Source organism: Pseudophryne corroboree, chromosome 10 (genome assembly GCF_028390025.1).
Source record: "Pseudophryne corroboree isolate aPseCor3 chromosome 10, aPseCor3.hap2, whole genome shotgun sequence".
Taxonomy (NCBI): Eukaryota; Metazoa; Chordata; class Amphibia; order Anura; family Myobatrachidae; genus Pseudophryne; species Pseudophryne corroboree.
In genome coordinates, this window is record NC_086453.1 from 328,166,066 (window position 1) to 328,190,912 (window position 24,847).

At 46.4% G+C, this 24,847-nt stretch overlaps 1 protein-coding gene across 1 annotated transcript in view; it reads right to left on the bottom strand.

The window, feature by feature from the left end:
- The window catches only part of LOC134965593 (T-cell surface glycoprotein CD3 epsilon chain), a 66,092-nt gene extending 44,544 nt beyond the window's left edge, over positions 1 to 21,548 (bottom strand). Inside the window, exons 1-2 of the mRNA XM_063941946.1 lie at positions 21,248 to 21,548; positions 18,184 to 18,213 (exon numbers count right to left, since the gene is read on the bottom strand). Coding sequence (XP_063798016.1) covers positions 18,184 to 18,213; positions 21,248 to 21,296 — 79 coding nt within the window. The 5' untranslated portion in view covers positions 21,297 to 21,548. The remainder of the gene's footprint in view (positions 1 to 18,183; positions 18,214 to 21,247) is intronic.
- Between the last annotated feature and the right edge of the window lie 3,299 nt (positions 21,549 to 24,847).

Sequence of the window (24,847 nt, forward strand, 5' to 3'; positions counted from 1 at the left end):
TACATTTCCTGCCTACACCTCTCCTCCTACCATCCAACCATCTATAGATAATGTATTGTATATTTTTATCCAATCATCTGTAGATATTGTATTGTATATTTTTCTGTTTAATGTTTAGATAGTGGCAGTTATTGTTGACTGCCAAAGGGTGGACTGTCAAAGTCGAAAAAAATTGTAATGCATATACCCTGTACTAACGCCATGCACATGCCCGCTGTGCGTGCACTCAGTCCGCCGTGCGTGCACATATCCGCAATTTGCGTAGGATCGCTCCTGCGATCATGCGCGTGGTATGGGTATTTACGGCGGAGTTTGTGAGCGCATAGAGGGTTATTAGAACATTACATATTTAACCCAAATAGTGCATTTTGTACACATAGTTCCCCTACACCACATCAGCGAGTATCAACAGTTTAAACAGTTCCAGGACTAAGGGATTCGCCTTTGCATGATAGGAAGGGTCAGACAAAGGTTAGAAGGTGATGTCTAGTATCCAGCTGTAGGGTATTTTAAGGGTAACATTCCGGTGTTGGTTAGAGAAAGATCGCATGTTCCAGCGTATAGTTATGTGCAAAAGTAGAATATAGATATTAACTGTATTTACTGTATATTATGTATGCGGCGGGAATCCAGTGGATACCACCCACCAGCGCAGTTGGGGAAAGACATCGCCCATCTTTTCAAATCAACCTATGACCTCACCTGTAATGAAAAGACACATCTCAGTGTCCAATGGACAATGAGATTACAGTGACCATTGTATTGTGTATGTAAGTTGTGTATAAAAAGACCATTGTTGCCTGGCCGGTCAGAAGACTTTGAACGCTTTCTACCTGACAAGCGGAGGACCGGCCGAGTTGCGCTTGCGAACATTCTCACGTATGTATATTCTCTGTAGCCATTATTCTGTTTAGATTTATCTTGTTAGCCTGTAGTGTATGATTTGTACTGTTTTACCTTTTGAAATAATCCACGGTGGCCTTAGAACCCTGTGGTTTCAACTACAAATCGGTGTTGTGTCTTCACTTTCCTGCAAGGGTTTAAAGCGTATTTAACTGTATAAGGTTTATAAGTATGGATAAGGTGTACGCACTGCGGGTGTCACGATCCGGGTATCTGGACGCCATTACTTACCCTTCAGATGCCTCCTAAGGCTGGCTCAGCGTTCCAGGTCCGGATCCCGCTGTTCCTGAGTTTCCACATGCAGAATGTCAGAGTGGTGATTTCTTCAGCCGCGGCCTCCGCTGTGCCCGCGTGGTTAAATGTGCGCTTGTCAGTCTGGCGTCTCCTGTGGCCGGCGTCGCCATTACTGTTTCAATTCTCACATGGATTACAAACCAAACTTCCCTCCAAGTGTCTGCATGGGCGCAGCCATCTTGGATTTTGTCATCTGAGCATTTCCACCAATCTGCTGTCTGTATTGTTGATTTGCATAATTGCCTAGCCAACCCCTTCCTTGCTGCAGGTATAAGTAAGCTGTGCCTGAGCAAGGAAGGCGTCAGTGCTTTGGTTGTCTAACCTAGTTCCAGTTTGTCTCTCTCCTGTGGTTGTCTTCCAGGTTCCAGCTCCTGTCTCCAGACTTCTGCTATAGAGACCCACACCAGCATTCCATCTGCGGTGTAGCCTGACTCTCCGATCCATTCTGGACTCACCTGTTTCCAGCTACAACAATCACCTGCTTCCAGCCCAGCTTCCAGCAGTGTACAGCTTCTCTTAAAGGGCCGGTGTCCTTTCTGCAGTTTACCACTCTCCACCGGTATTATTATTTCACCGCTCTCAAACAATCACCTGCTTCCAGCCCAGCTTCCAGCAGTGTATAGCTTCTCTTAAAGGGCCGGTGTCCTTTCTGCAGTTTACCACTCTCCACCGGTATTATTATTTCACCGCTCTCAAACTCCAAACTTCATTATTATTTCATCGCTCTCAAGTTCGTTTATTATTTAACTGGTTCCAGCCAGTATCCACTCCGTACCAACAACAGTCTGGTTCCAGCCAGTATCCACAGCAGCCGTTTTACCTTCAGCAGCCCAGCCTTTCCTGGAACATCAGCTGGTACGATCCTGGGTTCTCTCCATTGCTACAGTCAGGCCTGGTAAGGACTTTCCAACTAGAAGATTATAAGAACTGTCTCACACTACCAGTGCCTGTGGCCCTTGTCACCCTGTAGTACCCAGGAATTGTATTTATCCTCTGACTTTTATGTTTCCTTTTACTGCTGCTGTGTTACGGAGTTTGTCATAATAAACATCATTGACTTTTATCCTGGTTGTCGTGGTCACGCCTTCGGGCAGTTATTCTACATGTTACTTACATGTCTAGGGGTCTGATACAACCTCCCAGGTTCCGTTACATCTCAGCCCCTACAACTGAGGCTGCCTCCCGTCAGCTCAGGCCCTCAGTTGTGACAGTAAGCACTGACCTAATGAATCCAGCCGGAGACCAGGATCAAGCGGCCAGGCCGATGCAAGAACTGGCAGCCCGACTTGAACATCAGGAGGCTGCACAGGGCCACATCATCCGCTGTCTCCGGGATCTCTCTACACGGCTGGATGGGATTCAAACGACCCTCCGTGGACCTGGCACGTCTGGTGCGTCCACTACAGTGACACCAGCTGGAACCCCACCCACCTTACCCATTTCCAGTCCACATCTTCATCTTCCAACGCCAGCAAAATTTGACGGATCTCCAAGGTTCTGCAGGGGATTTCTCAATCAATGTGAAATCCACTTTGAGCTTCTACCTGGCAATTTCTTCAGTGACCGTACCAAAATTGCCTACATCATCTCCCTTCTCAGTGGCTCAGCCCTTGACTGGGCATCACCTTTATGGGAGAAGTCTGATCCCCTGCTATCCTCCTATACTGACTTTGTAGCTACATTCAGGCGCATCTTCGACGAGCCAGGCCGGATAACATCTGCTTCATCTGAGATTCTCCGTTTACGCCAGGGAACACGTACTGTGGGACAGTATCTTATACAGTTTAAAATCCTGGCATCCGAACTGGCATGGAACGACGAGGCCCTGTATGCTGCATTCTGGCATGGCTTATCAGAACGCATCAAGGATGAGTTAGCTACCAGAGACTTGCCCTCTAAGTTGGATGAGCTAATTTCTCTTTGCACGAAGGTTGATCTACGTTTCAGAGAGAGAGCAACTGAGCGAGGAAGATCATCTACTCCTAAATCTTCTGCTCCTCCTCCTCGTCAACCATCTCCATCCAAGGATGAGCCTATGCAAATTAGTCGTTCCCGTCTATCTCCCGCTGAGCGCCGAAGACGTCTCTCTGAGTCTCTCTGTCTCTACTGTGCAGCTCCGTCGCACACTATCAATGCCTGTCCCAAACGTCCGGGAAACTCCAGATCCTAGCTCGCCAAGGAGAGGGCCGGCTAGGAGTAATGATCTCCTCTCCATCTCCTCATGACTGTAACCTCCCAGTGTCGCTCCAAATTGCTCAACGTTACAGGAACGTCATTGCCCTCCTTGATTCCGGAGCAGCTGGGAATTTCATAACCGAAGCTTATGTTAAACGGTGGTCCCTACTGTCACGATCCGGGTATCTGGACGCCATTTCTTACCCATCAGATGCCTCCTAAGGCTGGCTCAGCGCTCCAGGACCGGATCCCATCTGTTATCCTAATGTTCACATTCCTGCATCCTCTCCTGTCTCTCTGAGACGCTGTCACAGTAACGCCTTATTACATCTGGCATGGCGTCTCCCGCGGCCTCCGCCGCCGTCCCTGAGCTTCTGCATGCAGAGTGTCAGAGTGGCGATTACGTCAGCCGCGGCCTCCGCTGTGTCCGCGTGGTTGGATGTGCACTTGTCAGCCTGGCGTCTCCTGTCTCCAGTGGCCGGCGCCGCCATTACTGTTTTCATTACCACATGGATTACAAACCAAACTTCCCTCCAAGTGTCTGCATGGGCGCAGCCATCTTGGATTCTGTCAGCTGATCATTTCCTCCAATCTGTTGTCAGTATTGTTAATCTGCATAATTGCCTAGCCAATCCCTTCCTTGCTGCAGGTATAAATACACTGTGCCTGAGCAAGGAAGGCGTCAGTGCTTTGGTTGTCAAACCTAGTTCCTGTTTGTCTCTCTCCTGTGATTGTCTTCCAGGTTCCAGCTCCTGTCTCAAGACTTCCACCATAGAGACCCGCACCAGCATTCCACCTGCGGTGTAGCCTGACTCTCCAATCCATTGTGGATTCATCTGTTTCCAGCTACAACATTACCTGCTTCCAGCTCAGCTTCCAGCAGAGTACAGCTTCCCTTAAAGGGCCGGTGTCCTTTCTACACTTTACCACTCTCCACCGGTATTATTATTTCTCCGCTCTCAAGTTCTACATTTCAGTTCATATTTCATCGCTCCCAAGTTCATTTATTATTTAACTGGTTCCAGCCAGTATCCACTCCGTGCTAACAACAGTCTGGTTCCAGCCAGTATCCACAGCAGCTGTTTTACCTTCAGCAACCCAGCTTTTCCTGGAACACCAGCTGGCACAATCCTGGGTTATCTCCATTGCTACAGTCGGGCCTGGTAAGGACTTTCCATCTAGAAGATCATAAGAACTATCTCACACTACCAGTGCCCTGTGGCTCCTGCCATCCTGTAGTACCCAGGAACTGTATTTATTATTTGCTGACTTCTACGTTTTCTTTTACTGCTGCTGTGTTGCGGAGTTGTCATAATAAACATCAATGACTTTTATCTAAGTTGTCGTGGTCACGCCTTCGGGCAGTTATTATTCATGTTACTTACATGTCCAGGGGTCTGATACAACCTCCCAGGTTCCGGTACATCTCAGCCCCTACAACTGAGGCTGCCTCCCGTCAGCTCAGGCCCTCAGTTGTGACAGTAAGCACTGACCTAATGAATCCAGCCGGAGACCAGGATCAAGCGGCCAGGCCGATGCAAGAACTGGCAGCCCGACTAGAACATCAGGAGGCTGCACAGGGCCACATCATCCGCTGTCTCCAGGATCTCTCTACTCGGCTGGATGGGATTCAGACAACTCTCCGTGGATCAGGCGCATCTGGTGCGTCAACCACAGTGACTCCAGCTATAACCCCACCCACCTTACCCATTTCTGCTCCACGTCTTCATCTTCCAACGCCAGCAAAATTTGACGGATCTCCAAGATTCTGCAGGGGATTTCTCAACCAGTGTGAGATTCAGTTTGAGCTACAACCTGGCAATTTTCCCAGTGACCGTACAAAAATTGCCTACATCATCTCTCTTCTCAGTGGCTCCGCCCTTGACTGGGCATCACCGTTATGGGAGAGGTCCGACACCCTGCTATCTTCTTACACTGCATTCGTGTCAACATTCAGGCGCATCTTCGACGAGCCAGGCCGGGTAACCTCAGCTTCATCCGAGATTCTCCGTTTACGCCAGGGGTCACGTACTGTAGGACAATATCTGATACAGTTCCAGATCCTGGCATCCGAACTGGCATGGAACGACGAGGCCCTGTATGCTGCATTCTGGCATGGCTTATCTGAGCTTATTAAAGATGAGTTAGCTACCAGAGACTTACCTTCTAAGTTAGATGAGCTAATCTCACTCTGCACGAAAGTTGATTTACGTTTCAGAGAGAGAGCAACTGAGCGTGGAAGATCATCTGCTCCAAAATCTTCTGCTCCTCCTCCTCCTCGTCAACTGTCACCATCTAAAGATGAGCCCATGCAAATTGGCCGTTCCCGTTTAACTCCTGCTGAGCGCCGAAGACGTCTCTCTGAGTCTCTTTGTCTTTACTGTGCAGCTCCGTCTCACACCATCAATGCCTGTCCCGAACGTCCGGGAAAACTCCAAACCCTAGCTCGCCCAGGAGAGGGCCGGCTAGGAGTAATGATCTCCTCTCCATCTCCTCATGATTGTAATCTCCCAGTCTCGCTTCAAGTTGCTCAACGTTATCGGAACGTCATTGCTCTCCTTGATTCCGGAGCAGCTGGGAACTTTATTACTGAAGCCTATGTTAAACGGTGGTCCCTACCCACCGAGAGACTTCCTTCCTCCTTTTCCTTAACTGCCGTGGATGGCAGTAAAATTTTTGATACTGTTATTGCTCTAAGGACTCTACCAGTTCGTCTGAGAGTGGGAGTTCTTCATTCCGAACTTATTTCACTTTTAGTGATTCCAAGAGCCACACATCCTGTGGTCCTGGGCCTTCCATGGCTCCGTCTTCACAATCCTACAATTGATTGGACGACTACGCAAATCCTGGCATGGGGTTCCTCCTGTGCAGAGACATGTTTGTTTAAAGTATTGCCTGTCTGTTCTTCCTCCCCCAGGTCGTCTGATGTTCCACCTCCTCCATATCAAGATTTCACGGATGTGTTCAGTAAAGCTTCTGCTGATATCCTTCCTCCTCATAGAGAATGGGACTGCCCGATTGATCTCGTTCCAGGGAAGGTTCCACCTCGAGGCCGAACTTATCCGTTGTCTCTGCCTGAGACGCATTCTATGGAGGAATACATTAAAGAGAACCTAGCAAAGGGGTTCATTCGACCTTCTTCTTCCCCAGCCGGCGCAGGCTTCTTTTTTGTAAAAAAGAAAGATGGTGGTCTGCGGCCGTGCATCGACTACAGAGGTTTGAACGACATTACCATCAAGAACCGTTATCCTTTACCCCTGATTACTGAGCTCTTTGACAGAGTTAGCGGAGCTACCATCTTTACAAAGCTGGACTTGCGAGGTGCATACAATCTCATCCGGATCCGTGAGGGTGACGAGTGGAAGACCGCCTTTAACACCCGTGACGGACATTATGAGTACCTCGTCATGCCCTTCGGATTGAGCAATGCTCCAGCTGTCTTCCAGCATTTTGTCAATGAGATTTTCAGAGACATTCTATACCGTCATGTCGTGGTCTATCTAGACGATATCCTCATTTTTGCTAACGATTTAGAGGAACATCGTTTTTGGGTTAAAGAGGTTCTGTCCCGTCTCCGTGTCAATCATCTCTATTGCAAATTAGAAAAATGCGTCTTTGAAGTCAAGTCCATTCCGTTTCTAGGGTACATTGTGTCCGGTTCCGGACTAGAGATGGATCCTGAGAAACTACAAGCAATTCAGAATTGGCCGGTACCCTTAACCCTCAAAGGGGTCCAGAGGTTCTTAGGGTTCGCCAATTATTACCGAAAGTTTATACGAGACTTTTCCACCATTGTGGCGCCTATTACTGCTTTCACCAAGAAGGGTGCTAACCCGTCCAAGTGGTCTGAAGAAGCCATGCAAGCTTTTCATCTTTTAAAACAGAGGTTCATCTCTGCGCCTGTCCTGAAACAGCCTGACATCGACTCTCCTTTCATCCTAGAGGTGGATGCCTCCTCCGTTGGAGTAGGAGCGGTGTTATCTCAGAGGGCTAAAGATGGCCATTTACATCCTTGCAGTTTCTTCTCCCGGAAGTTCTCCCCAGCTGAGCGCAACTATGCCATTGGCGACCAGGAGTTGCTAGCCATCAAGCTCGCTCTAGAAGAGTGGAGGTATCTGTTGGAGGGAGCTTCTCATTTAATCACCATACTTACAGACCACAAGAACCTTTTATACCTGAAGGGCGCACAATGTCTCAACCCTCGTCAGGCCAGATGGGCACTTTTCTTTTCCAGGTTCGACTTTAAACTCCAGTTCTGTCCGGGCTCTCAGAATCGCAAGGCCGATGCCCTTTCCCGCTCATGGGAGCAAGAAAATGAGTCAGAGTCTTCAGACAAGCATCCTATTATAAATCCGTTGGCATTCTCCACGGTAGGGATGGACTCTACGCCCCCATCAGGGAAAAGTTTTGTGAAGCCGATGCTAAGGAAGAAGCTCATGCATTGGGCCCATGCTTCCCGTTTTGCCGGACATACAGGTATCCAAAAAACCCTGGAGTTTATCTCTAGGTCCTATTGGCGGCCAACTCTGAAAAAGGACGTCTTGGAGTTTATTGCATCTTGCCCAAAGTGTGCCCAACATAAAGTATCCCGCCAGTCGCCTGCGGGGCAACTGGTTCCACTATCCGTTCCCCGTCGACCATGGACCCACTTGTCGATGGATTTCATTACAGACTTACCCATGTGCAACAAGTTCAATACCATCTGGGTGGTAGTTGACCGGTTCACCAAGATGGCACACTTCATTCCTCTCACCGGTCTTCCGTCAGCTTCCAAGTTGGCTCAAGTATTCATACAAGAGATCTTCCGACTCCACGGTCTTCCTGAAGAAATTATCTCAGATCGAGGAGTTCAATTCACAGCCAAATTCTGGCGAAGTTTATGTCAAGTCCTCCAAGTCAAGCTAAAGTTTTCCACGGCTTACCATCCTCAGACCAATGGTCAAACCGAGAGGGTGAATCAGGACTTGGAGGCCTTCCTCCGCATCTATGTGTCCTCCTCTCAAGATGACTGGGTTCAATTACTTCCCTGGGCCGAGTTCTGTCATAACAACCGGTATCATTCTTCATCTGCTTCAACACCATTCTTCACTAACTTTGGATTCCACCCTAAAGTTCCTGAGTTCCAACCGCTTCCAGCAACTTCTGTTCCCGCAGTGGATATCACCTTGCATCAGTTTGCCAATATCTGGAAGAGCGTACGATCAGCTCTGCTCAAGGCATCGTTCAGGTACAAGAAGTTTGCGGATAAGAAGCGTCGAGCAGTTCCTGCTCTCAAGGTGGGTGATCGGGTATGGTTATCCACGAAGAATTTGAGGTTAAGAGTTCCCAGTATGAAGTTTGCACCTCGCTATATCGGTCCTTTCAAGATTGAACAAGTCATCAATCCTGTTGCTTACAGACTCCAGTTGCCTCCCTTCTTAAAAATACCCAGGACATTCCATGTTTCCCTGTTGAAACCGCTGATCTTGAATCGGTTTCATTCCTCACTTCCTCCAACTCCGAAAGTCCAAACTCAACGAGGCGTTGAGTATGAAGTGGCCAAGATCCTGGACTCACGTCACCGTTACGGTCAACTACAATATCTTATTGACTGGAAGGGTTATGGTCCTGAGGAACGTTCATGGACCAATGCTTCTGATGTCCATGCTCCTGCCTTGGTCCGGAGATTCCATTCCAAGTTTCCTCAAAAGCCAAAGAAGTGTCCTGGGGCCACTCCTAAAGGGGGGGGTGCTGTCACGATCCGGGTATCTGGACGCCATTTCTTACCCATCAGATGCCTCCTAAGGCTGGCTCAGCGCTCCAGGACCGGATCCCATCTGTTATCCTAATGTTCACATTCCTGCATCCTCTCCTGTCTCTCTGAGACGCTGTCACAGTAACGCCTTATTACATCTGGCATGGCGTCTCCCGCGGCCTCCGCCGCCGTCCCTGAGCTTCTGCATGCAGAGTGTCAGAGTGGCGATTACGTCAGCCGCGGCCTCCGCTGTGTCCGCGTGGTTGGATGTGCACTTGTCAGCCTGGCGTCTCCTGTCTCCAGTGGCCGGCGCCGCCATTACTGTTTTCATTACCACATGGATTACAAACCAAACTTCCCTCCAAGTGTCTGCATGGGCGCAGCCATCTTGGATTCTGTCAGCTGATCATTTCCTCCAATCTGTTGTCAGTATTGTTAATCTGCATAATTGCCTAGCCAATCCCTTCCTTGCTGCAGGTATAAATACACTGTGCCTGAGCAAGGAAGGCGTCAGTGCTTTGGTTGTCAAACCTAGTTCCTGTTTGTCTCTCTCCTGTGATTGTCTTCCAGGTTCCAGCTCCTGTCTCAAGACTTCCACCATAGAGACCCGCACCAGCATTCCACCTGCGGTGTAGCCTGACTCTCCAATCCATTGTGGATTCATCTGTTTCCAGCTACAACATTACCTGCTTCCAGCTCAGCTTCCAGCAGAGTACAGCTTCCCTTAAAGGGCCGGTGTCCTTTCTACACTTTACCACTCTCCACCGGTATTATTATTTCTCCGCTCTCAAGTTCTACATTTCAGTTCATATTTCATCGCTCCCAAGTTCATTTATTATTTAACTGGTTCCAGCCAGTATCCACTCCGTGCTAACAACAGTCTGGTTCCAGCCAGTATCCACAGCAGCTGTTTTACCTTCAGCAACCCAGCTTTTCCTGGAACACCAGCTGGCACAATCCTGGGTTATCTCCATTGCTACAGTCGGGCCTGGTAAGGACTTTCCATCTAGAAGATCATAAGAACTATCTCACACTACCAGTGCCCTGTGGCTCCTGCCATCCTGTAGTACCCAGGAACTGTATTTATTATTTGCTGACTTCTACGTTTTCTTTTACTGCTGCTGTGTTGCGGAGTTGTCATAATAAACATCAATGACTTTTATCTAAGTTGTCGTGGTCACGCCTTCGGGCAGTTATTATTCATGTTACTTACATGTCCAGGGGTCTGATACAACCTCCCAGGTTCCGGTACATCTCAGCCCCTACAACTGAGGCTGCCTCCCGTCAGCTCAGGCCCTCAGTTGTGACACCTACCCACCGAGAGACTGTCCTCGTCCATCTCTTTGACTGCCGTGGATGGCAGCAAGATTTTTGACGCAGTCATTTCCTTAAGGACTCTTCCAGTTCGTCTGAAAGTGGGAGTTCTTCATTCTGAGTATATTTCTTTTTTAGTGATTCCAAGAGCCACACATCCAGTGGTTTTAGGCCTTCCATGGCTCCGTCTCCACAACCCATCAATTGACTGGACGACTACGCAAATACTGGCATGGGGTTCCTCCTGTGCTGAGACTTGTTTAGCCAAAGTTCTTCCTGTTTGTTCTTCCTTCCCCAGGTCATCTGATGTTCCGCCTCCTCCATATCAAGACTTCACGGACGTGTTCAGTAAAGCCTCTGCTGATATCCTTCCTCCTCATAGAGAATGGGACTGCCCAATCGACCTCATTCCAGGGAAGGATCCACCGCGAGGCCGAACTTATCCGTTGTCTCTGCCTGAGACACACTCCATGGAAGAGTACATCAAAGAGAACCTGGCGAAGGGTTTCATCCGACCATCTTCTTCTCCAGCCGGCGCAGGCTTCTTCTTCCTTAAGAAGAAAGACGGTGGTCTGCGTCCGTGCATCGACTACAGAGGTCTGAACGACATTACCGTCAAGAACCGATACCCTTTACCCCTGATTACCGAGCTCTTTGATAGAGTTAGTGGTGCAACTATTTTCACAAAGCTGGACTTGAGGGGTGCCTATAATCTCATCCGAATCCGTGAGGGTGACGAGTGGAAGACCGCCTTTAACACCCGTGACGGACATTATGAGTACCTCGTCATGCCCTTCGGATTGAGCAACGCTCCAGCAGTCTTCCAGCACTTCGTGAATGAGATTTTCAGGGACATCTTGTACCGCCATGTCGTGGTTTATCTAGACGACATCCTCATCTTTGCTAATAATCTCGAAGATCATCGTTTCTGGGTAAAAGAGGTTCTTTCCCGTCTCCGTGTCAATCACCTCTATTGTAAATTGGAGAAGTGTGTGTTTGAAGTTAAAACCATTCCGTTTCTAGGTTACATTGTGTCCGGTTCCGGACTAGAGATGGATCCTGAGAAACTCCAAGCAATCCAGAATTGGCCTATACCCTTAAGCCTCAAAGGGGTCCAGACGTTCTTAGGGTTCGCCAATTATTATAGAAAATTTATACGAGACTTTTCCACCATTGTGGCGCCTGTCACTGCATTAACCAAGAAAGGTGCTAATCCGTCCAAGTGGTCCGAGGAAGCTACACAGGCCTTTCACCTTCTGAAGCAACGGTTCATCTCTGCACCAGTTCTGAAACAGCCCGACACCGACTCTCCTTTTATCTTAGAGGTAGATGCCTCCTCCGTTGGAGTAGGAGCAGTGTTATCCCAGAGGGCCAAAGATGGACATCTACATCCTTGCAGTTTCTTCTCCCGGAAGTTTTCCCCAGCTGAGCGCAACTATGCCATTGGCGATCAGGAGTTGCTAGCCATCAAGCTCGCTCTGGAGGAGTGGAGATACCTGTTGGAGGGAGCTTCCCACTCAATCACCATACTTACCGACCACAAAAATCTTTTATATCTCAAAGGCGCACAATGTCTGAATCCTCGTCAGGCCAGATGGGCACTTTTCTTCTCTAGGTTTGACTTTAAACTCCAGTTCTGTCCGGGTTCTCAGAATCGTAAGGCCGATGCCCTTTCCCGCTCATGGGAGCAAGAAAATGAGTCCGAGTCTGCAGACAAGCATCCTATTATTAATCCGTTGGCATTCTCCACGGTAGGGATGGACTCTACGCCTCCACCAGGGAAAAGTTTTGTTAAGCCAGTTCTAAGGAAGAAGCTCGTGCATTGGGCCCATGCTTCCCGTTTTGCTGGACATACAGGCATTCAGAAAACCCTTGAATTTATTTCTAGGTCCTACTGGTGGCCAACTCTGAAGAAGGACGTTATGGAATTTATTGCCTCCTGCCCAAAGTGTGCCCAACACAAAGTCTCCCGCCAGTCGCCTGCGGGGCAACTGGTTCCATTATCTGTTCCCCGTCGACCTTGGACCCATTTGTCGATGGACTTTGCTTCCGATCTACCTATCTGCAACAAGTTTAATACCATCTGGGTGGTAGTTGACCGGTTCACCAAGATGGCACATTTCATCCCTCTCACCGGTCTTCCGTCAGCTTCCAAGTTGGCTCAAGTGTTTTTACAAGAGATCTTCCGACTTCACGGTCTTCCTGAAGAGATCATCTCGGATCGTGGAGTACAATTTGTAGCCAAATTTTGGCGAAGTTTGTGTCAAGCCCTCCAAGTCAAGTTAAAGTTTTCCACAGCTTACCATCCTCAGACCAATGGTCAAACCGAGAGGGTGAATCAGGACTTGGAGGCCTTCCTCCGTATATATGTGTCTTCCTCTCAAGATGACTGGGTTCAACTCCTTCCTTGGGCCGAGTTCAGCCACAACAATCAATACCATTCCTCATCTTCTTCTACACCATTCTTCATTAATTATGGATTCCACCCTAAAGTTCCAGAATTCCAACCGCTTCCCGCAACTTCTGTTCCAGCAGTGGATGTCACCTTGCGTCAGTTTTCAAATAACTGGAGGAACGTCCGCGCAGCCCTGCTTAAAGCCTCATTCAGGTATAAGAAGTTTGCCGATAGAAAGCGTAGAGCGGTTCCTGCTCTCAAGGTGGGTGATCGTGTGTGGCTGTCCACGAAGAATTTGAGGTTGAGAGTTCCCAGCATGAAATTTGCACCTCGCTACATCGGACCCTTCAAGATTGAACAAGTCATCAATCCTGTTGCCTACAGGTTACAGTTACCATCCTTCTTGAAAATACCCAGGACATTTCATGTTTCTTTGTTGAAACCGCTGATCCTGAATCGGTTTCATTCCGCACTTCCTCCAGTTCAGACTCAACGGGGAGTCGAGTACGAGGTGGCCAAGATTTTGGACTCACGTTTCCGTTACGGTCAGTTACAATACCTCATTGACTGGAAGGGCTATGGTCCTGAAGAACGCTCTTGGACCAATGCCTCAGACGTCCATGCTCCTGCCTTGGTCCGAAATTTCCACGCAAAGTTTCCTTTAAAGCCTAAGAAGTGTCCTGGGGCCACTCCTAAAGGGGGGGGTGCTGTCACGATCCGGGTATCTGGACGCCATTACTTACCCTTCAGATGCCTCCTAGGGCTGGCTCAGCGTTCCAGGTCCGGATCCCGCTGTTCCTGAGTTTCCACATGCAGAATGTCAGAGTGGTGATTTCATCAGCCGCGGCCTCCGCTGTGCCCGCGTGGTTAAATGTGCGCTTGTCAGTCTGGCGTCTCCTGTCTCCTGTGGCCGGCGTCGCCATTACTGTTTCAATTCTCACATGGATTACAAACCAAACTTCCCTCCAAGTGTCTGCATGGGCGCAGCCATCTTGGATTTTGTCATCTGAGCATTTCCACCAATCTGCTGTCTGTATTGTTGATTTGCATAATTGCCTAGCCAACCCCTTCCTTGCTGCAGGTATAAGTAAGCTGTGCCTGAGCAAGGAAGGCGTCAGTGCTTTGGTTGTCTAACCTAGTTCCAGTTTGTCTCTCTCCTGTGGTTGTCTTCCAGGTTCCAGCTCCTGTCTCCAGACTTCTGCTATAGAGACCCGCACCAGCATTCCATCTGCGGTGTAGCCTGACTCTCCGATCCATTCTGGACTCACCTGTTTCCAGCTACAACAATCACCTGCTTCCAGCTTCCAGCAGTGTACAGCTTCTCTTAAAGGGCCGGTGTCCTTTCTGCAGCTTACCACTCTCCACCGGTATTATTATTTCACCGCTCTCAAACAATCACCTGCTTCCAGCCCAGCTTCCAGCAGCGTATAGCTTCTCTTAAAGGGCCGGTGTCCTTTCTGCAGTTTACCACTCTCCACCGGTATTATTATTTCACCGCTCTCAAACTCCAAACTTCATTATTATTTCATCGCTCTCAAGTTCGTTTATTATTTAACTGGTTCCAGCCAGTATCCACTCCGTACCAACAACAGTCTGGTTCCAGCCAGTATCCACAGCAGCCGTTTTACCTTCAGCAGCCCAGCCTTTCCTGGAACATCAGCTGGTACGATCCTGGGTTCTCTCCATTGCTACAGTCAGGCCTGGTAAGGACTTTCCAACTAGAAGATTATAAGAACTGTCTCACACTACCAGTGCCTGTGGCCCTTGTCACCCTGTAGTACCCAGGAATTGTATTTATCCTCTGTTGACTTTTATGTTTCCTTTTACTGCTGCTGTGTTACGGAGTTTGTCATAATAAACATCATTGACTTTTATCCTGGTTGTCGTGGTCACGCCTTCGGGCAGTTATTCTACATGTTACTTACATGTCTAGGGGTCTGATACAACCTCCCAGGTTCCGTTACATCTCAGCCCCTACAACTGAGGCTGCCTCCCGTCAGCTCAGGCCCTCAGTTGTGACAGCGGGTACTTTATACCGTCAGCGCTACTTAAGGTTTAAGGTATAACATTGTTGCAGTACTTTGCTACTAAGGGTTTAAAGTGTAATCATATCATTGCATTGTATCACTAATAAGGTTTAAAGGTTATCAAATGTGTGTGCGCGCGCTGAGCGTACTCTGTACACTCAGCACGGCGTGTGTACGCCAAGTATGTACACCTTACGGGACTCTGTATGCAAATAGCGTACATAGTACGTAGCGTGTGTATTAAGTCTAAGCAGCCATAGCGGCTCCTCTGTAAAAGTGTATCTAGAGGTATAGCTTTACGGTCTAAGATAATATCGACATTATCAATATCTTCTAGAAGGTGCTAGATAAATGAGATGTAGAATCTAATTGATTGCTATGGTCAACATTCCATCTTAAATAGAACTCCCATCTTAGTAAATTTACCCCCTTGATGGAACAGGAGGAGTAATTCTCAGCATCTGTTATTTATACGTGTATGACTTATACCGCTTTCACGTTGCACAAATAACCCGGTATCGACCTGGTATATTGCCAGGTCGACACGGGTCAGTGTGCTGTGTGAAAGGGTCCCTTCAGAAAACCTGTGTCGCCTGAGCTGGTAATTCAACCCGGGTTATAAGAAGGGTTATTCCCGGGTTGAATATCGGGTCAGTGGCAGTGTGAACGGGTTGCCGGGTCGATGCGACCCGGGTCTCGTTCACTACATAGGGAGAGGCGGCGAGGAGATGAGCGCATCTGCAGCGCTGCCTCCGCCCCCGATGAAGCCGCAGTACACGCCCCCGGATAGCATATTGCCGGGTCGGGATGGCAGCGTGTAGGGTCCAATGCCGGATCCCACCGTTTCCAATTCCTGGGTGGAACCCAGCATTGGCGATGTGAAAGCGGTACAACATACACCACTGTATAAACTTACTTTAAGTTGCTTGCTAATAAATACGTAAGGGATCAATTATGTGGAAAACTTAGGGGTACATTTACTAAGCAGTGATAAGAGCGGAGAAGTGAGCCAGTGGAGAAGTGACTATGGCAACCAATCAGCACTGAAGTAACATCTATAATTTGCATACTATAAAATGATACAGAGCTGCTGATTGGTTGATGGGGAAATTTCTCCACTGGCTCACTTCTCCGCTCTTATCACTGCTTAGTAAATGTCCCCCTTAGCACCTGATTGTTTCTGTATATACAGTAAGGGCATTTTTGTGTTTTGGTGCACCATTCCTAAAAAAAATCTGAAATGTATCTATGACATCCTTTCTGTATTTTTTCAGGTTTTTCTTGACTTTGTGGATTGTTACTACTATCTGGATAACGGGAATCCTAATAACAGATACTTGTATGTAAAATAAAGCTTATAGTAACTACAAGTGCCCCACATTAGAGTGAGGAGTTAAAAAACAGAAAGCTGACTTGTATGTTTGTATTATGTATACAGGATTGTCGCTGGAATAGGGCATAATATGGTGCAAGGGTCATAATATGGTGCAAGGGGCATTACTGTGTGGGGCTTAATATATGTATATTTTTTCCAGTGGTGGCCAAGGTCTTTTGTTGTGAGTCAAAAACTGGGGTGTACGGTCGTGTTTTCCTGTGAGGCCACGCTCGTTTTAGCGAGACCATGCCCATTCTAGTGAGGTCACGCCCCTTCGTCGCTATTTTTTTTATGTCTATGGGGAGGGGCTACACATTTTTGAATGTTCATGGTGGGGGGAGCGCATTTATTTAATGCTCGCACTGGGAGCCAAATTGCCTAGAAACAGCCCTGGGACACCTTCCCTCTCACAGTTACATGTGTTATATGCAAGGGTGTCGCTGCCATAGGTGCAGGGGTTGCAGCTGCTATGGGGCCCAGAGCTGAGAGGGGCCACCTTCCCTGTCACAGGTACATGTGTTATATACAGGGGTGTCGCTACTATAGGTGCAGGGAGTGCAGCTGCTATGGGGCCCAGAGCTGAGAGGGGCCACTTTCCCTGTCACAGATACATGTGTTATATACAATGGGTGTAGCTACCATAGGTGCAGGGAGTGCAGCTGCTATGGGGCCCAGAGCTGAGAGGGGCCACTTTCCCTGTCACAGATACATGTGTTATATACAGGGTGTAGCTACCATAGGTGCAGGGAGTGCAGCTGCTATGGGGCCCAGAGCTGAGAGGGGCCACCTTTCCTGTCACAGTTGCATGTGTTATATACAAGGGTGTAGCTACCATAGGTGCAGGGAGTGCAGCTGCTATGGGGCCCAGAGCTGAGAGGGGCCACCTTCCCTGTCACAGGTACATGTGTTATATACAGGGGTGTAGCTACCATAGGTGCAGGGAGTGCAGCTGCTATGGGGCCCAGAGCTGAGAGGGGCCACCTTCCCTGTCACAGTTACATGTGTTATATACAAGGGTGTAGCTACCATAGGTGCAGGGAGTGCAGCTGCTATGGGGCCCAGAGTTGAGAGGAGCCACCATCAAAGTTACATGTGTCATATTTTTTACTATTGGTTGGTACAGTACATAGGGGCTCTTACAAACTTTTGCCCTGGGAGGTGTACAATATATCTAGTTATGCTGGAAGGCATTATAATGTATTTTATATGAACTGGGGCACTATAATGTGGCACACTATGAAGTGGAGGCACTATAGTGTGGCATAATATAAATTGGGGACACTGTATGGCATAATGTGAATTGGGGGTACTGTGCTGCATAATATGTACTATCAGCTCTGCGGTGTGATATAACGTGAACTAAGGCTAATAATATTTTTTTTAAAGTACCAGCCAATCAGCTCCTAACTGCCATGTTACAGGCTGGGTTTGAAGAATGAGAGGAGCCGATTGGTTGGTACTTCATCTCCATCCATTTTATCATTTCCAAGGCTTAGTAAATAGACCCCTATGCCCTGTAAGTAATATAAGTAAATGCTCATGGCTGTAACTAGAATTCAGATGCAGACATATTTGTGCACACCACTGAGGAGTGAATAGGAAACTGAGAAGAAACTTAAAGGTCCGTACACCGTCTAATGTTTCCCCTCCCGGGCCGGCCGGTCGGCGGCTGACTTTACACACTGCGCGATATGACCGCTCATATCGCTCAGTGACGTCACGCCTCCGCCAGCCCTACATGCAGGTCGTGGACGACAGTCCAGATCCTGCATGCATGCACTGGCGACAGCGACGATTGCTGCCGACCCGCGGGGCCGCGCATCGGTTGTCGCTGGCGGCATACACACTTGGCGATAAAATGAGCGATGTCGCTCAGGGAGGGGGAAAAAGAGCGACGTCGCTCATTTTATCGGCAAGTGTGTATGGGTCTTAAGAGATAGAGAGATATTCATCATGGGAGACTTACCTGACTGATCATCTTCTGCAGATAACAAATCTGTAAACAGACAAAGATGTTACGTTATAATTACATTCAATGCCACATTATAAGCTGAATGGACCTGGGGATGAAAACCACAATGCTGTGTTTGTGTTATTCTATGAATAAAGCATTTTTTGGAAGCTTGAAGACTCCGGCCCATATGTAATAGCCTGTGAGTCTGCAAACTGCACATGTCTTGTGGAAATAAGCACAGAGATTTGCAGATTCGCATTTCTACAGGCAGATATACATTTGTCTTTGATAACTATTTTTTTTAGCATTATTTATGGTGACATTTTAAGTTTTCCTCATGGGAAGGCCCTAGAGCCACCACATGCGTGTGTTATATCCTGTAGATAAGTGTAAAGTTAAGACAATGGAGGTCATTCCGAGTTGTTCGCTCGCAAGGCGATTTTAGCAGTATTGCACACGCTAAGCCGCCGCCTACTGGGAGTGAATCTTAGCTTCTTAAAATTGCGAACGATGTATTCGCAATATTGCGATTACAAACTTCTTAGCAGTTTCAGAGTAGCTTCAGACTTACTCGGCATCTGCGATCAGTTCAGTGCTTGTCGTTCCTGGGTTGACGTCACAAACACTCCCAGCGTTCGCCCAGACACTCCTCCGTTTCTCCAGCCACTCCCGCGTTTTTTCCCACACGCCCATAAAACGGCCTGTTTCCGCCCAGTAACACCCATTTCCTGTCAATCACATTACGATCGCCGGAGCGAAGAAAAAGCTGTGAGTAAAAATACTATCTTCATTGCAAAATTACTTGGCGCAGTCGCAGTGCGGACATTACGCATGCGCACTAAGCGGAAAATCACTGCGATGCGATGAAATTTACCGAGCGAACGACTCGGAATGAGGGCCAATATTTTTATATTGGTAATGGCACCGACCTTTTATTTAACTGTGATACAACATTTAAGTTAGCTCTGAGATACTGGGGTTTATTTACTAAGCCTTGAAGAGAGATAAGGTACCAACCAACCAGCTCCTGTCCTTTTTCAAACCCAGCCGATAACATGGCAGTTAGGAGCTGATTGGCTGGTACTTTATTTCCATACACTTTATCTCACTCCAAGGCTTTAGTAAATAGACCCCTCTGTCATTTACATGCCAAAAAGCTAACTTTCACCAGGGAAGCTTTCATTAAATAGGGTGGATGAGTTAAAGAAAATCATTTTATCATTCATTTTACTTCTCTTCTTACGTGTTTTCCATTAATTGGTAACGTACAGTATGATGCTCTGTGACATCATGAATGAGTTTAATTAATAGACGTTAACTGGTAAAAAAAAAATATACATCCCATGAGGGCGCAAAATAGTTGATAATATTTGGATAATTATTAGCATCATTCATGTACAGGCCACAGACAAATTCCAGAGTACGGTATAAGATTTACATATAGTGACAACAAATAAAAACTAATGTATAGCTGCAAACTGACATAAATAGAAGTCCGACTGTAGCTTATGTATCGCTGAGCTCACAATTCAATATGGTAGGGATCCTATGAAACCTTACTATCCACCTTATCACTGTGAGTTTCAGTCTTTTGGTTAATGGTTCATATAATTAATAGGCCACAGTCCTGCATTATTTCAGTTCAGGTAAACGCGGGACATGTTTACTTCTGTGCATGTGATAGTTAATAATAGGTCATTTTATACAGGCCTTCAGGTATATATATATAAATTTATATATATATATAAATTTATATATATATATATATATATATATATATATATATATATATATATATATATATATATATATATATATATATATGGAAACTGGGGTAGACCTAATGAAAGCACTAAGTATGGAGCTCAACCTCAAGGCGTACTCCCTGTTAGATGGAGTACAAAAGTGCAGATAAAAGAAATACATATCTGATGCTCTCATAACCAGGGTTTTGGTTCGGATATGAGAGCATCGGATATGTATTAATTAAGAGAGCATCTTCGGATTAACAAACTGTCCGCATTATATTGTTTTATATCTGATGTCTGTATTTTAAATATGTCAGCCATTTTTTATTCAATGTGATTCACTGTCTAACACCTGTATACAAATAAATTGGATTTTTTTTAAGTGATCTGTGGTCAAATCCTAGAAGATAATACCTTGATTAAGCTCTCTTAAGACACCCCCTTTTCTTATATTATATATATATATATATATATATATATATATATATATATATATATATATATATATATATATATATATATATATATATATATAGTTCATGGGACTGAACTTAAATATTTGCCTGCTAAATATAACAAAATGCTTTACATGCATATTTTGTACTTCTCTTGTTCTGTTATTCTGTTCTCAACTGTTTTGTGTTGTTTGCTTGTATATTTATTTAAATGAAAGAGTTTTTAAGTATTTTTTGATTATTTATGAACAGTCCTAGGGGGGAATTCAATTGTTTGAAAAGTTGGTTGGGTGTCTGTTTTTTCCCCTGTCTATTAGATAGGAAAAAACAGACACCCAATGGACTTTTCAAACAATTGAAAACCCCCACTAGTGTCTTTCATTTCCGTGGGATTCTTATTCAAAGTAGTTCTGAGTATTTCTAAGAAATGATATGCAAAAACAAAAAAGAATATAGTACATGCAGCTGTTCAGGAAGTATGTAAGGTTAAAGTAAATTCAGTTTTATGACTTTCTAATGAAGAGATGGTCTATAAAATAGAACTATGCTGTAAATACGTATGATCCTAGCAATAAGAAAACTATATCGAGAACGGTAAATTAATAATCTGCAGGTTATTAGTACAAGACGTGCACACTTATACTGTATACTGTATGTCCGTAAATCTTCCACATGTAAAAAAAAATATATATTTCCCAATAGATGTCACTAAACTCAGTAATCAACTCCCCAACACGTTTAAATTGTGACCATTACATGTACATACCTGTGTCTATGATATATAAAAAATATTGATTTTTTTTTTCTATATCCTCCCTTTGATAGGTAACAGTATTCTAGACCTCAACAAGTCACTTCATTTTATATACTCACCAAAAAACAGCCCAGCCACCAGAATAGACTGCAGGATCCGTGGCTTCATTGTCTACTACAAGCAAGAATATCCTGTCCTGGGGAAACTTCCGTATTTTTTTTTTTTTTCCAATCTATAGCAATATTTTCTGTGGTCCTTTATCGTCTTTACAACTTGCTCTCAATTTCTCATGAAATTCAACTTTCTGTTTGATCAACTGAATCTGTTTGATGTGTCTGCCCCCCTCCTTGTCTTAGTCTTTCTTTTCTAACTTTTCTCTTTCTCTCTCTCAGACACCCCCCCCTCTCGATCTGTCACTGAACCCGTCTGCATAATGTAAGTCACCTGCCTTTCACAGAGGCGATGAAGTACTCACAAATGCGCAGAAGTAAACCCACAGTTACAACCACACACATTTTCCGATCTCATTTTCAAAAATAGGTCTTTTCCGGAACAGAAAAAAATACAAACTCTGCATAAACAACTTGAACAACGCTTTAAGGGATTTTTGCCGTTACTGTCAGGGCAGATGAGCGATTTGGAGATGAGTTAGCAGTCAGAGGATAGTGGACAGGGCCGAATTCAGGGCCACATGGGCCTGGGGCAGAAAATGATCAAGGGCCTATTTTGAGTAGAGATGTGCAGCGGGCATTTTTCGTGTTTTGTGTTTTGTTTTTGGTTCTAATTCCACTTTCGTGTTTTGGTTTTGGCTTGGTTTTGCCAAAACCACCCTTTTGTGTTTTGGTTTTTGATCTGGATGATTTTTGAAAAAAACATAAAAACAGCTAAAATCACGGGAATTTGGGGGTAATTTTGCTCCTACGGTATTATTCACCTCAATAACATTCATTTCCACTCATTTCCAGTCTACTCTGAACACCTCACAATATTGTTTTTAGGCCAAAAGGTTGCACCGAGGTTGCTGGATGACTAAGCTAAGCAACACAAGTAGACAACACAAACACCTGGCCCATCTAGGAGTGGCACTGCAGTGGCAGACAGGATGGCAGATATAAAAAATATGCCCCAAACAGCACATCATGCAAAGAAGAAAAAGAATTGCAATGAGGTAGTTGTATGACTAAGCCAAGCGACACAAACAAGTGGCCCATCCAGGCGTGGCACTGCAGTGGCAGACAGGAGGGCAGATATAAAAAAAAGGCCCCTAACAGCACATGATGCGAAGAAGAAAAAAAGGTTCACCGAGGTTGCTGTATGACTAAACTAAGCGACACAACCACCTGGCCCATCTAGTAGTGTCATGCAGTGGCTGAATGTCGATAGTGGGACGCAATTGTTTGGTCCACTGACAGCATCTCCAGCACGCTCCAGTCACTTTAAAAAAAATTCTGCAATTGGTGGACTTTTACGGCAGTACCCCTGGACTCATACGGCAGTGTCACACAGGATGGCACTTTTCAAAAACTAGGCCCCAAACAGCACCTCATGCAAAGATGTCAAAGAGGTGCAATGAGGTAGCTGTATGACTAAGCCAAGCGACACAAACAATTCCAACTGGAATTATATGTACAAATCACTGGAATTAAATTGGCAAGATCACTGTAATTAATCATTATAAATTACTGAAATTAATTGGCCAAATCACTGGAATTAAATGGCAAAATCTCGCTATCGCCTACCTAGTGAAGTGGAATCTAGATGGGACTTGTTACCGGGGACACAATACCTCCATCAATTGTCCAAATCCCACTGCACTAATGGCGGATACCGGGCGCACGTCTAAGTGTCAAGGCCTCAGTTATGAGGGCTTCCATCGTCATGTGAAGCTGAACCACTAGTCATGATTAGGCCAGGACCTCAGCCGTTCCTTGCCACTCCATGATGTAAATGGCATATTGGCAAGCTTACGTTTCTCCTCAGACCATTTAAATTCTTTTTTTGGGTCTTTTTACTGAACTTTGGCTTTTTGGATTTTACATGCCCTCTACTATCACATTGGGCATCGGCCTTGGCAGATGACGTTGATGGCATTTCATTGTCTATGTCATGGCTAGTGGCAGCAGCTTCAGCACTAGGAGGAAGTGGTTCTTGATCTTTCCCTATTTTATCCTCCAAATTTTTGTTCTCCATTATTTTTTTGGAGTTATATAACACAATATGCGGCACAGGAATGACTGATGGCTGATGGCCAAGACACTACCACTGGTCTGATGCAACACAACACAACACAACAACACTGTGAGAGACTTGTGGTTGTTGTTCTAATTATTATAATACTGTAGCAGTGGACATATAGCAGCAGCGTATATCAATGTGACTGCCTCGTCACTGGAATGACTGATGGACAGGACACTACCACTGGTCTGATGCAGCACAACACAACAACACTGTAAGGGACTTGTGGTTGTTGTTCTAATTATTATAATACTGTAGCAGTGGACATATGGCAGCAGCGTATATCGTCACTGGAATGACTGATGAGACAGGACACTACCACTGGTCTGATGCAGCACAAACACAGCAACACTGTAAGGGACTTGTGTTTGTTGTTATAATTATTATACGGCAGTATTGGACATATAGCAGCAGCGTATATCGTCACTTGAATGACTGATGGACAGGACACTACCACTGGTCTGCACAACACAGCACCACTTTATACATTTATACTGGATATATGGCAGCAGGGAACACCAACACTGTGACTGCCTGGACTGATGCAGCACAATACACTGACTACACTGGACTGGACTGGTCTGCACAACACAGCACCACTTTATACAGCTACACTGGATATATGGCAGCAGAGAACACCAACACTGTGACTGGCTGGACTGATGCAGCACAATACACTGACTACACTGGACTGGACAGCACAAGACTCGCCACCTCTCTTTCCCGTCCCCACACAGACACTAAACACTGAGTACACGTCCTCTCAATACACTCTCCGAGACTGGAGTGAAAATGGCCGCGACACGCGGCTCCTTATATGGAATCCAAATCCCGCGAGAATCCGACAGTGGGATGATGACATTTTGCCTCGTTCGGGTTTCCGAGTCAGGCGGGAAAACCCGAGCCTGGCTCGGATCCGGACTCGGAAGGCAAAGTCCGGTAGGGTTCGGTTCTCTGAGAACCGAACCCGCTCATCTCTAATTGTGAGATGCAGAGGAGGTGCGACTAGTGCTGTGTGGGTGTCGCCAGTGCTGTGTGGGTGGGGCCAGAGCTATGTGGGCATGTCAGTGGTGCCTAGAGAGGGGGGGAGAGGGTACAAATTACCCGGGCCCAGGTCTGATTAAGGGGCCCAGTGGGGGCCTTGGGCTTCCTCTTCCTTAACTGGCAGCATCAGCTACAGCTCTTCTCCTAAGCTCAGCACGTGCTGCTGACTGCTGGGCTGGAGTCTGGCAATGGTGGTGCTTAAAATACAATTTTTTAGGTATTTTTTAAAAGGGTGCATGACCACGCCTCCTGTGATTAGGCCACGGCCCCTGAAAAGTACCTGGGCCCAGCCAGACTCTCTACTGCCCTGTATGTGTGTGTGTGTGTGTGTGTGTGTGTGTGTGTGTGTGTAATATAATATCTATATCTATCTATCTCTCTCTACCTCTGGCTGGCACTCTCTCCAAAATAGTGCACAATTGCCCGGGTGCCCTTAGTGG